A 12,197-nucleotide genomic window follows, 5' to 3' on the forward strand; every position below is an offset into this window, starting at 1 on the left:
TCATAAATTCCCCAGAGAGCATTTATCATGTGACATTCATTACACCCCCTACGATGTTTACTTCCACATTCTGTATGGTAAAAACTAAAATTAAGGTGCCTTTTTCATATATAATTTGCAACAGGGAGACATTTTATGTATTCACAAAATCTACATCCATATATTAATATAAAAGACTTATCCAGAAATAAAATACAGCAGTTATAACTTCGTAGTATAAAAAGAAAGCATATAGGTTACTCTCCTCTATGTTTTGGGGTTTTTTTGTACGGTGTTACAAACCTGAGAAACTAGAAACAGAATACATGCTAATCGGAGTGAGCTGGCCAGCAACTAATGCAACAAACCTGCTCGAAACTTTTTAATTATTTTAAAGGAAGTCTGAAGTAAAAATAAAAAACAGATACTCACCTAAGAAAAGGGAAGACTCTGGGTCCCATACAGCCTTCCTGGTCTCCTACGGTCCCCCGCAGGCTCCCCTGTTAGCAGTCTACATCCCATAGGTCGTAGACTGCTCTCTTCCGCATTGGGTGGAGTCCTCAGGCTCCCGAAGACGGCCGGCTCTGTACTGCGCAGGGGCGAATGCGGGCACTTGCACATGCGCAGTAGGGAGCGGCTTGTCTTTAGAAGCCAGAGTGCTTTCAAAAACTCCCAAAGCCCACCCAATGCGGAAGAGAGCAGTCTACGACCTATGGGATCGTACACTGCTAACGGAGGAACGCAGGGACCGTAACGAGACCGGGAAGGCTCTAAAGGACCGAGAGCATTCCCTCTCTTTGGGCGAGTATCTTTTTTTTTTTTTCTCACAACACTCCCTTTGAGGTTGTTTAGTGGAAAGGTTTGCAACCATCACATGGGTCATATCAGGACAGGACTTTAGATTGTAAGCTGGCAAAGGCAGGGCTCTCTCATCCTTTTGTTGTCTTGAAATTTACTACGTATTTTATTCAGCATGTAACATGAGTCACTATCAGAGCCGGGACAAGGTCCTCCAGCACCCAAAGTGCACCCCACCATCCCTCCCACCTCAGCAGTCACATACTGATTGTTATCTGACTAAGAGGCACCCCAGGGCCCCCAAAATCTTAATCACTAGTTATCTGGCTTGCAGTCACTGCAATGTATCCCCTTTTCTTATTTCTGTCTGTTTCAAACACACTAGGGGAATGATAGCTGAGTGGGTTGATGCCCCCTCCTACACTGCGCCCTGAGGCTGGAGCCTCTCTCGCCTCTGCCTCAGCCCCGCCCCCCCTCCTACACTGTGCCCTGAGGCTGGAGCCTCCCTCACCTCTGCTTCAGCCCCGCCCTGCACCCCCTCCTACACTGTGCCCTGGTGCTGGAGCCTCTCTCACCTCTGCTTCAGCCCCGCCCTGCGCCCCCTCCTACACTGTGCCCTGAGGCTGGAGCCTCTCTCGCCTCTGCCCCGCCCTGCACCCCCTCCTACACTTCACCCTGAGACTGGAGCCTCTCTCGCCTCTGCCTCGCCCTGCACCCCCTCCTACACTGCGCCCTGAGGCTGGAGCCTCTCTTGCCTCTGCCTTGGTCACTATAATTACTATGTTTACCAATCCTGTATTATGTGCCAGTGTCTATTTGGTGTACACCATTATCTGCATTTTTATGTACCCCATGTTTGTACCTTGTTTTGTATACCGCCACGGAATAGGTTGGCGCTTTATAAATCAATACTACTGGGATTTTCGCCTGCAGGTTGAGTTTTATTATAATAAATAGATCTTGTCAGAGATTTATTGAAAATAGATTCTTCATGAGACTGGAGTAGCACAAATTTGAATACACAATCTTTAAACAGCTTTTACATTCTGATATGACCCGGGTGACAGATAAACTTTTACCACCAACAGACAAGCTTGAGCTTTAGTGAGGCCCTTTAACCCAGAACTGAACTTCAATCCCAATCAGTAGCAGATACCCCCTTTCTCACAAGAAATGTATACTTTTTCTCAAATAGATCATCAGTGGGAAGCTTCTCCCAGTGTCAGAGGGCGTGTTTATAGATAATGGCAATTGGTGCGGCCATTTTTTTCTGTTTTCTTTCTAGTGTGCCAGTAGCAAAGATGCTGACCGGCAGGCTCCCGGTGCATCAAGCATTATGAACAAATTATATTAGGATTATCAATCATTTCTTTAGCTGTTTTTTAACGTCTCACTTTATTGTAAATACATTGTGTATTGATTTATTTTTACCACTATCATTTGGTTAAGTTCCTCTTTAAGGGACCGGTCTATAAACAATCTGATTGCAGATTGTTGATTCTTATCACCAGTTTTAAAACTGTAAAAATTTTGCAGTGGGTGGTTTAATTTCCTACCATAATTACCCTAAATCGGCGAGCCACAGCTCCCGTTCGCTTGTCTGAAACGTCAACTAACGTCAGATAACCATGCAGGGGTGTGGCCTAAGGCATAGCATCTACCGAGGGGCGGAGTGTAAGTAGGCAGGCCTTCTGTGTCTAAAGGACTAGTCTTAATCATCATAAATGGGCTGCTAAAACTAACCAGATCAAATCTTTTGGACCAGTTATGTTCCCCAGTCTGGTGGCCATGCAATGGTCGATTTTTTTTTACTTCAATCGATTGTTCTAACCGATAAATGAATCGAATGGATGAAGAATCAATTTGATGTAGAATCGATTCTTATCGGCCGACATTCGATCAAATTCTTAAAATGAATCGATCGAGTATGTTGGGTAATTTTAATCGATCAAATACATAATGAAAAGCTTTCGATTCTTGTTCCATCCACCTTTACTCGATCTGATTCATCAGGGTGCTTATTTTGTGATTGAAAACAGCCTCTGGTGGATTAAAGGTGGCTTAAAGGTGGAAAAATGAAACAAAAACCAACCCTAGTGTATGGGCAAACAATCGATTCATATTCGATCGATTCATTTATTTTCAATCGATTCTAAGAATTGATAGGTCAATCGATCGTCCTTGATCATTGTATGGTCACCTTGAGTAGATTAACCACAGGTTAAAAAACACAAAACAAACAAACAAAAAAAAACTGCAGTAAAAAACTGCATGTCAAGATGATCACAGATCTACATCAGGCTGGGTGTACACTTAGCAGAAATGCAAGCGTTGCGGAAAACGCTGCGTTTTTGCCACTAATGCAAGACTATGGGCCGCATGAAAAATTCGTTTTTTATGCGTGCTTTTTTAAAAACGCTGGTTTTGTTGCATGGTATTCAAAAACGCATCAAAAATGAAAGTCAATGGTAACGCAATGTAATGCGTTTTGTATGCGCTTTTATATGCTTTTTTTAGACTTACTTTTTTTTTATGTATTTCTGCTTCCTGCTGCCTTCCTGGTTTGCATAAAATGCAATATAAAAATGCATTAAAAGCGCATACAAAACGCATATGCGTTTTGTATATGCGAACCGCAAACGCGTAAAAACGCACGTAAAACGCATATGCGGAGAAAAAAAACCCTGGCCTGGAACCCACTACAAAGAGCTATCGCTAATTGAAATCGGTAGTTTTTTAATGAGCTTGGTAGCGATTTATAAAAAAAAAGTGTAAGGTTTTTGCCAGTGATTGTGTAGCGATTTGTGATTAGCGTTTTTAATTCTGATCGGTCCTTTCAGTTCATTTTAATTTTTCCACAGTGTACAGTCATTTAAAAATGCTAGCAAATCGCTCTGTATAGCGAATCATGAGCGATTACGTCAGCGTGTATATACTTTGCATTGCAGAAGCGCTAACGCAAAATGCTAATGCTCAAAAATGCTGCATGTCCTGCGATTTTGGTATTCGCAATCGCTGCAGGGGAATTTGGCCCACTCCTTAACATTAGCTGAGTGTTTAGGGAAATTGCAAGAGTTTTGAAAACCTTCCTAAACGCTCAAAAAAATAAATAAATAATAATCGCAGTAGTGGGTTCCAGCCCTCAAAGTTGCTGAAGGAAAAGAGGGAGTTTGACCAAATCTGTAAACCTGCAGGTGCTGATTATATTCAGGAGTTGCCAGTTGATTCAATGGCAGCTCATTAACCAGGGTGGTCAATGAAATGCAAATAGTTCAGAGTTGATGCAAGTGTATGCAAATATTGTATAAAAAAAAAACAAAAAAACAAAAAAAAACCCAGATGTATGCAGCTTGAAAATGGACCAATGGGAGTCCCGCTGAGGTGGAATTCGATTGGTCTGGTTTCAAACTGCATAAATTTGCATAGAAAATGAGCACAATCCTACATCAGCCTGGAATTAGTTGCATCTCATTAACCCTCCCTAAGGACCCTTTTTCACAGGTGGATGACCTGTGCACTCAGTGTGCAGTTGCCAGGCAGCAGCAACCAGTTGTGACAGTTGGACAGTCTTTTCACTGCCTATCAACTGCTCGTGAAAACGGTCCTGGTTAACTGACAGCTCCCGAATGTAAACAACTCCACGCAAACTGCAGCTCCTGCGAGACATGACTTTGCATATTAGTTGCATGTGAATATCTCTATGAACTGATTGGTTAAATAAACCATGCCTCATATTGAAAGGACCAATAGGAAGGGATGGGGGTGGGGCCACATTCAACCTCCGAGTAAAATCAAAATGTGCACGTTTGAGGACAGACTCAGTAAAAAGCGCTTAATTTACCTTTGGGAAGAGTGGAGAGGGTTAGAACTTTGAATGGGTTTTACTGCAGTCTGTACCCCTGTTGGTAATATTCTCCCTTACTTCCTGGGACCCCCATGGCTTCAGCGCCCTGCTGATCTCAGGAACAGGAAGAAAAACCAGTACAAGGAAGCCATGCATCTGGATCTATGGGCAGATCAACCATGTAATAGATCCCTCTCTGGTTGAATCTGATCAGCAGGGCCGGGCCAAGGCAGAGGCAAGAGAGGCTCCAGCCTCAGGGTGCAGTGTAGGAGGGGGTGCACAACTCACTCAACAGGGGGGGGGGGGGGGGGGCCTGGGCCGCCTCTTAATCTAATAGCAATCAGTGTGTGACGGTTGGGGTGGGAGTGATGGATGGTGGTGCACTTTTGTGTCTCAGCCTTGGGTGCTGGAGGATCTTGTCTCTGGTCTGCTGATCAGAGAGGGATCTGCTTGCTGCCTGCCCATACACCAGCACACAGATTCCCGAAAGATCTCAGCAAATCTATCAGAAATTGGCCTAGCACTGCAAAATCTTTCCTCTCCCTGATTAACATTCTGACATTTATGCAACAAGGTTCACAGACAGAAAACAGTCAGGACCTAGGTCCTGACATCACACTGTAGGAGGGGCATCACCACAATACCAGCCACACAGACCCCCCTGATCACCTATTGGTGAAAAGGTAGAGACTTCTCATTAGAAACGGGGTATCAGCTACTGATTAGGATGAAGTTCAAATCCTGGGTTAAAGATCCTTTTAAAGGACCACTGACGTGAAAAATTGTAAAATTTAAAATGCATGTAAACATACAAATAGTAAAATGAGTCATATATTACTTTCCTCCTATGCTGCTGTCGCTTACAGTAGTTAGAAGAAACAGACAGGTTTGTGAATTAGTCCATCTCTTTATGGGGGATTCTCAAAATGGCATTTATTCTTTATAAAGACATTCCTTAAAAAGGATTTATATACAGTGATGCTGGCCATCCTCCTTGCTCAACATACACTTTTTTGGCAGTTGGGATAGAGCAATTGCCATTCACTAAGTGCGTTTGAAACTAAAAACTGAGAATCCCTGATGAGGATATGGACTAGTCAGTTGTGTCAGATTTCTACTACCTACTGTAAGTGACAGCAAAATAGGAGAAAAGTAATTTATGGCTCATTTTACTCTGGAAGAAACATACTTCCTATTTGTATAGGTTTACGTGTATTTTAAATGTAACGATTTTCACGATAGTGGTCTTTTAAATATTCTGCCTCTATCGCTCAGGTTTGCAACTTTTTTTATTCTTTTTTATTAATATATAAAAAGCAAAAAACAAAAAAAGTCAAAATATTCAATAAAAACACGCAGCATTTTACAGCATATAAATGTGGTTCAGCTTTTTACATAAATTATTAAACAGAAAAAATAAATTATTAAAAAAAAAAGACAAAGGAAAGAAACATAAAAGAAAAGTAAAGTCGGTTAGGTCTTTCTTAGAACAGCTTAAATACTTGGAATGGGCTCCGCCCGGGATTACAGTAAAATGACGCAGGAAAGGCGATTAGATGAGTCTGGAGCTCTCCAGGAAGTGGATGAGCACCTGATAGACGAAGGTGTACTGCGCAATGGTCTGGATCATAAACATCCGCTGCTCCCGCAGGTACTTCAGCATCATCGGGATCTCAACCTTCTGCCATTCCAGGGAAACAAAATCATAATCAAAAAGTCTGAACAGAACACAATGCAAGCAGTATAGTAACGTATAGTGTAGTATAACAGTATAGTATAGCAGTATAGTGTAGTATAGCAGTATAGTATAGCATAGCAGTATAGTGTAGTATAGTAGTATAGTGTAGTATAGTACAGTATAGTAAAGTATAGCAGTATAGTGTAGGTAGTATAGTACATTATAGTGTAGTGTAGGTAGTATAGTACATTATAGTGTAGTATAGCAGTATAGTACAGTATAGTGTAGGTAGTATAGTACATTATAGTGTAGTATAGCAGTATAGTACATTATAGTGTAGTATAGATGTATAGTACAGTATAGTGTAGGTAGTATAGTACATTATAGTGTAGTATAGATGTACAGTATAGTGTAGGTAGTATAGTACATTATAGTGTAGTATAGCAGTATAGTACAGTATAGTGTAGGTAGTATAGTACATTATAGTGTAGTATAGAAGTATAGTGTAGGTAGTATAGTACATTATAGTGTAGTATAGAAGTATAGTACAGTATAGTGTAGGTATTATAGTACAGTATAGTGTAGTGTAGCAGTATAGTACAGTATAGTGTAGGTAGTATAGTACATTATAGTGTAGTATAGATGTATAGTACAGTATAGTGTAGTATAGCAGTATAGTACAGTATAGTATAGGTAGTATAGTCCATATAGTGTAGTATAGTACAGTATAGTGTAGGTAGTATAGTACATTATAGTGTAGTATAGATGTATAGTACAGTAGTGTAGGTAGTATAGTACATTATAGTGTAGTATAGCAGTATAGTACAGTATAGTGTAGGTAGTATAGTACATTATAGTGTAGTATAGATGTATAGTACAGTATAGTGTAGGTAGTATAGTACATTATAGTGTAGTATAGCAGTATAGTACAGTATAGTGTAGGTAGTATAGTACATTATAGTGTAGTATAGCAGTATAGTACAGTATAGTGTAGGTAGTATAGTACATTATAGTGTAGTATAGAAGTATAGTGTAGGTAGTATAGTACAGTATAGTGTAGGTAGTATAGTACAGTATAGTGTAGTGTAGCAGTATAGTACAGTATGGTGTAGTATAGCAGTATAGTACAGTATAGTGTAGTATAGCAGTATAGTACATTATAGCGTAGTATAGCAGTATAGCACAGTATAGTGTAGGTAGTATAGTACATTATAGTGTAGTATAGATGTATAGTACAGTATAGTGTAGGTAGTATAGTACAGTATAGTGTAGTATAGCAGTATAGTACAGTATAGTGTAGGTAGTATAGTACATTATAGTGTAGTATAGCAGTATAGTACAGTACAGTGTAGGTAGTATAGTACATTATAGTGTAGTATAGAAGTATAGTGTAGGTAGTATAGTACAGTATAGTGTAGGTAGTATAGTACAGTATAGTGTAGTGTAGCAGTATAGTACAGTATGGTGTAGTATAGCAGTATAGTAGAGTATAGTGTAGTATAGCAGTATAGTACATTATAGCGTAGTATAGCAGTATAGCACAGTATAGTGTAGGTAGTATAGTACATTATAGTGTAGTATAGATGTATAGTACAGTATAGTGTAGGTAGTATAGTACAGTATAGTGTAGTATAGCAGTATAGTACAGTATAGTGTAGGTAGTATAGTACATTATAGTGTAGTATAGAAGTATAGTGTAGGTAGTATAGTACAGTATAGTGTAGGTAGTATAGTACAGTATAGTGTAGTGTAGCAGTATAGTACATTATAGCGTAGTATAGCAGTATAGCACAGTATAGTGTAGGTAGTATAGCAGTATACTACAGTGTAGTGTAGTAGAGCAGTATAGTACAGAATGATGAATTATAGCAGTACAGTGTAGTATAGCAGTATAGTACAGTACAGTGTAGTTTAGCAGTATTGTGTAGTATAGCAGTACAGTACAGCGTAGTATAGCACAGTACAGTCTAGTGTAGCAGTAAAGTACAGTATAGTATAGTATAGTACAGTACAGTATATAGCAGTACAGTATAGTATAGTGTGGTATAACAGTACAGTGTAATATAGCAGTATAGTACTGTATAGTGTAGTATAGGAGTATAGTGTAGTATAGCAGTATGGTGTAGTATAACAGTATAGTGTAGTGTTCCCCTCCAGTGACTGACTAAAGGCCCGTTCAGATCACAAACGCGGATGGCCATGCGTGCGGAACGCAACGCGTACGAACGCACGCCATCCGCGTTTGTGTGCGTTGCGTGGCTGATCCCATTACTGAAAAGTGGGACAGCCGCGCGTTTTGACAAAATCTGCGTGCAGCATGCGTTCCCGGACCGCACCGGGAACGCATGCAGTGTGAACATCAGACCTGATGTCGTGCGTGTCTGCCTCCTGCACGCGTTTCCAAAACGCGTCTGGAAACGCGTGCAGTCTGAATGGGCTCTAAGCATTACCTTGTACTCATACTGTGCTGTGTGATCTGGTCTTTCTTGTATTCCTGTATTGTCATATTGCTGTATGTCACCCCTAAATATTGTCTGTATTCTAAACTAATGTCCAGCGCTGCGCAATATGTTGGCGCTTTATAAATACAATAAATAATAATAAAAAATAATAATAGTGTAGTATAGCAGTATGGTGTAGTCTAACAGTATAGTATAGTATAATGTAGTGTAGTATAGCAGGCTAGTACATTAGCAGTAAAGTACAGTATAGCATAGTATAGTACAGTGTATTATAACTGTATTAAAGTACAGTGTAGCACTATAATACAGTACAGTGTAGTGTAGTATAGCAGTATAGTACAGTATAGTGTAGCAGTACAGTATAGCATAGTATAGTATAGTACAGTACAGTAGTGTTTAGCAGTATAGTACAGTATAGTGTAGTGTAGTATAGCAGTATAGTACAGTATAGTGTAATGTAGTATAGCAGTATAGTACAGTATAGTGTAGCAGTACAGTATAGCATAGTATAGTACAGTAGTGTATAGCAGTATAGTACAGTATAGTGTAGTGTAGTATAGTGTAGTGTAGTATAGTATAGTGTAATGTAGTATAGCAGTATAGTACAGTATAGTGTAGCAGTACAGTATAGCATAGTATAGTACAGTAGTGTAAAGCAGTATAGTACAGTATAGTGTAGTATAGCGCAGTATAGTACAGTATAGTGTAATGTAGTATAGTACAGTATAGTGTAGCAGTACAGTATAGCATAGTATAGTACAGTAGTGTTTAGCAGTATAGTACAGTATAGTGTAGTATAGCAGTATAGTACAGTATAGTGTAATGTAGTATAGCAGTATAGTACAGTATAGTGTAGCAGTACAGTATAGCATAGTATAGTACAGTATAGCAGTATAGTACAGTATAATGTAGTATAGCAGTATAGTACAGTATAGTGTAGCAGTAAAGCACAGTATAACATAGTATAACACTACAGTACAGTGTAGTATAGCAGTACAGTGTAGTATAGCAGTATAGTACAGTATAGTGTAGCAGTAAAGTATAGTATAGTACAGTATAGTGCAGTGTATTATAGCAGTACAGTGTAGTATAACAGTATAATACAGTATAGTGCAGTGTATTATAGCAGTACAGTGTAGTATAACAGTATAGTACAGTGTAGTGTAATCTAGTATAGCAGTATAGTACAGTAAAGCACAGTATAGCACTACAGTATAGTATAGTGTAATGTAGTAAAGAGGGGGGATGGGGAGTAGTTTGTTAATGATTACCACTATTCAAAGTATCTATAGAAGTGATTATTATGAGCACAGGACCAATAGAAAGCTAATACTGCAGTTGAGGGAGGGCCTCTTGGGGCCCCTCTGGCCCAAGGGCCCCGATGCGGTCGCAACCTCTGCACCACCTATTGCTACGCCCCTGTGGGCATCTCAAGGTTTTTATGATCGACCTGTGATGTGAGCTTGCTTTTATCTTTCTGTGTGAAAAATTCATGAGCAAGCCTTTGAGGCTGTGCCTGTGTACTGTACACACTGCTTTTATACTTGCTGTGGTGATGGTCACCTTGTCTTGTGAGCACTGGTGTCTACAGGTGGATGCCTAATGGCTGTTTATATACCTCATACAGAAGATTAGTGTTAGGTGAATTGTGCTGAGATTTCGGGAACAACAACAGAAACCAGACTACATTTCTCAGTGCTGGTGACACCAGGAGGCATATGGGAACACCAAACATTTGCTTGTTTACTCAAACCCCCCTGCCCTCCAACAATTAGGAAAGCATAGGGTCTTTTGGCCCACTGATGTCTGCTCTGTTAAGCAATCGGTCAGCAGACCTAGTGGGAAGGGGCCCTCAATGTAGCCTAGAATACTGTGCTCTCATTCTACATAGGAGGCAAGCACTGTGGTCATAATGACTCAAAGAACCCACTCACGTCATTGTTCTCCAAACACCTCATCATCAGCTCTGACAGGATGACCACGCCCGTCCTCCCCACTCCAGCACTGCAGTGAACCAAGACCGGCGGGTTGCAGCGGCTGCTGGTGTCTGGCGTGCTGTTGGCGTATTGGCGGACCGACTGGATCTCCTCCAGGTAAGCTGCAGGACACAGAAAATTGGACCTCACCAAAGCGGCAACATTTAAGCCAATGAAAAACACTGTACTACATATAATCATTCTACTTACAGAGGAATTTCTGAACCTCGTCTGGACAGCCCTTCTCCGGCCAATCGGTGAACTGCAAATGCCACACCGCCCTCTCCTGCCCAGACAGAAGATGCTTGATCTTCAGTCCGGTCGTTGCATAGTAGCCAGAATCCGTCCGAAAGTTAGTTGTCACTTTGAACTTGCCGTATGTAGCAGAGTTGTGCCGGGAGCCCAGTTTAGGCCAATAACGATGACTCTTGGCCCTCCCTTCTTCCTGCAGAAGAGAAATATTCCACTTCTGTTACTAAAAATAGTTTAACAATTCCATCACGTATCAGTGCTACACAAGCTATTGTGTTTTAATCCCATCCGTATCAAACTCTAATACATAGTGAGCCAAAACTGAAAACAGGGAACAAGTGCAGGCCAACCTCGAAGTCTAGTGGCCATCTGCCTCACCTACAACCGTATAGTGGAGGGAAATGGCCACTAGACTTCGAGGGGATGTGAGGAAGGGGGGACGTGAGTACTTGGGTGTCTAGTGTGCCCCACCCTCCCCTATACTGGTTCCCTGGTTTCACAGTGCCACAGCCCCCCTCTATACAGTTCTTTGGTGTCTAGTGCCCCCCATAAGGTTCCCAGGTGTCTACTGCCCCCTCGCCCCCATACAGTTCCCCGATGTCTAGAAAGAAAAAAAACAGACAGCACAAACTGCCATGATCTAACCACACTCCCTAACAATGCCCTAGGCAGAACGGTTGTTTATTTATAGATATACAGTGGAGGATATAATTATTTGACCCCTCACTGATTTTGTAAGTTTGTCCAATGACAAAGAAATGAAAAGTCTCAGAACAGTATCATTTCAATGGTAGGTTTATTTTAACAGTGGCAGATAGCACATCAAAAGAAAAATCAAAAAAATAACCTTAAATAAAAGATAGCAACTGATTTGCATTTCATTGAGTGAAATAAGTTTTTGAACCCTCTAACAATAAAAGACTTAATACTTAGTGGAAAAACCCTTGTTTGCAAGCACAGAGGTCAAACGTTTCTTGTAATTGATGACCAAGTTTGCACACATTTTAGGAGGAATGTTGGTCCACTCCTCTTTGCAGATCATCTCTAAATCCCTAAGGTTTCGAGGCTGTCTCTGTGCAACTCTGAGCTTGAGCTCCCTCCATAGGTTTTCTATTGGATTAAGGTCCGGAGACTGACTAGGCCACTCCATGACCTTAATGTGCTTCTTCTTGAGCCACTCCTTTGTTGCCTTTGCTGTATGTTTTGGG

The 12,197-nt window shown here is 40.7% G+C and overlaps 1 protein-coding gene across 1 annotated transcript in view; it reads right to left on the reverse strand.

Annotated features, from left to right (window-relative positions):
* Positions 1-1,380: 1,380 nt before the first annotated feature.
* Positions 1,381-12,197, reverse strand: part of PTPN14 (protein tyrosine phosphatase non-receptor type 14) — a 186,912-nt gene continuing 176,095 nt past the window's right edge. Inside the window, exons 17-19 of the mRNA XM_068232960.1 lie at positions 10,948-11,182; positions 10,696-10,859; positions 1,381-6,302 (exon numbers count right to left, since the gene is read on the reverse strand). Coding sequence (XP_068089061.1) covers positions 6,174-6,302; positions 10,696-10,859; positions 10,948-11,182 — 528 coding nt within the window. The 3' untranslated portion in view covers positions 1,381-6,173. The remainder of the gene's footprint in view (positions 6,303-10,695; positions 10,860-10,947; positions 11,183-12,197) is intronic.

This window comes from Hyperolius riggenbachi, chromosome 4, assembly GCF_040937935.1.
Source record: "Hyperolius riggenbachi isolate aHypRig1 chromosome 4, aHypRig1.pri, whole genome shotgun sequence".
Lineage (NCBI taxonomy): Eukaryota > Metazoa > Chordata > Amphibia > Anura > Hyperoliidae > Hyperolius > Hyperolius riggenbachi.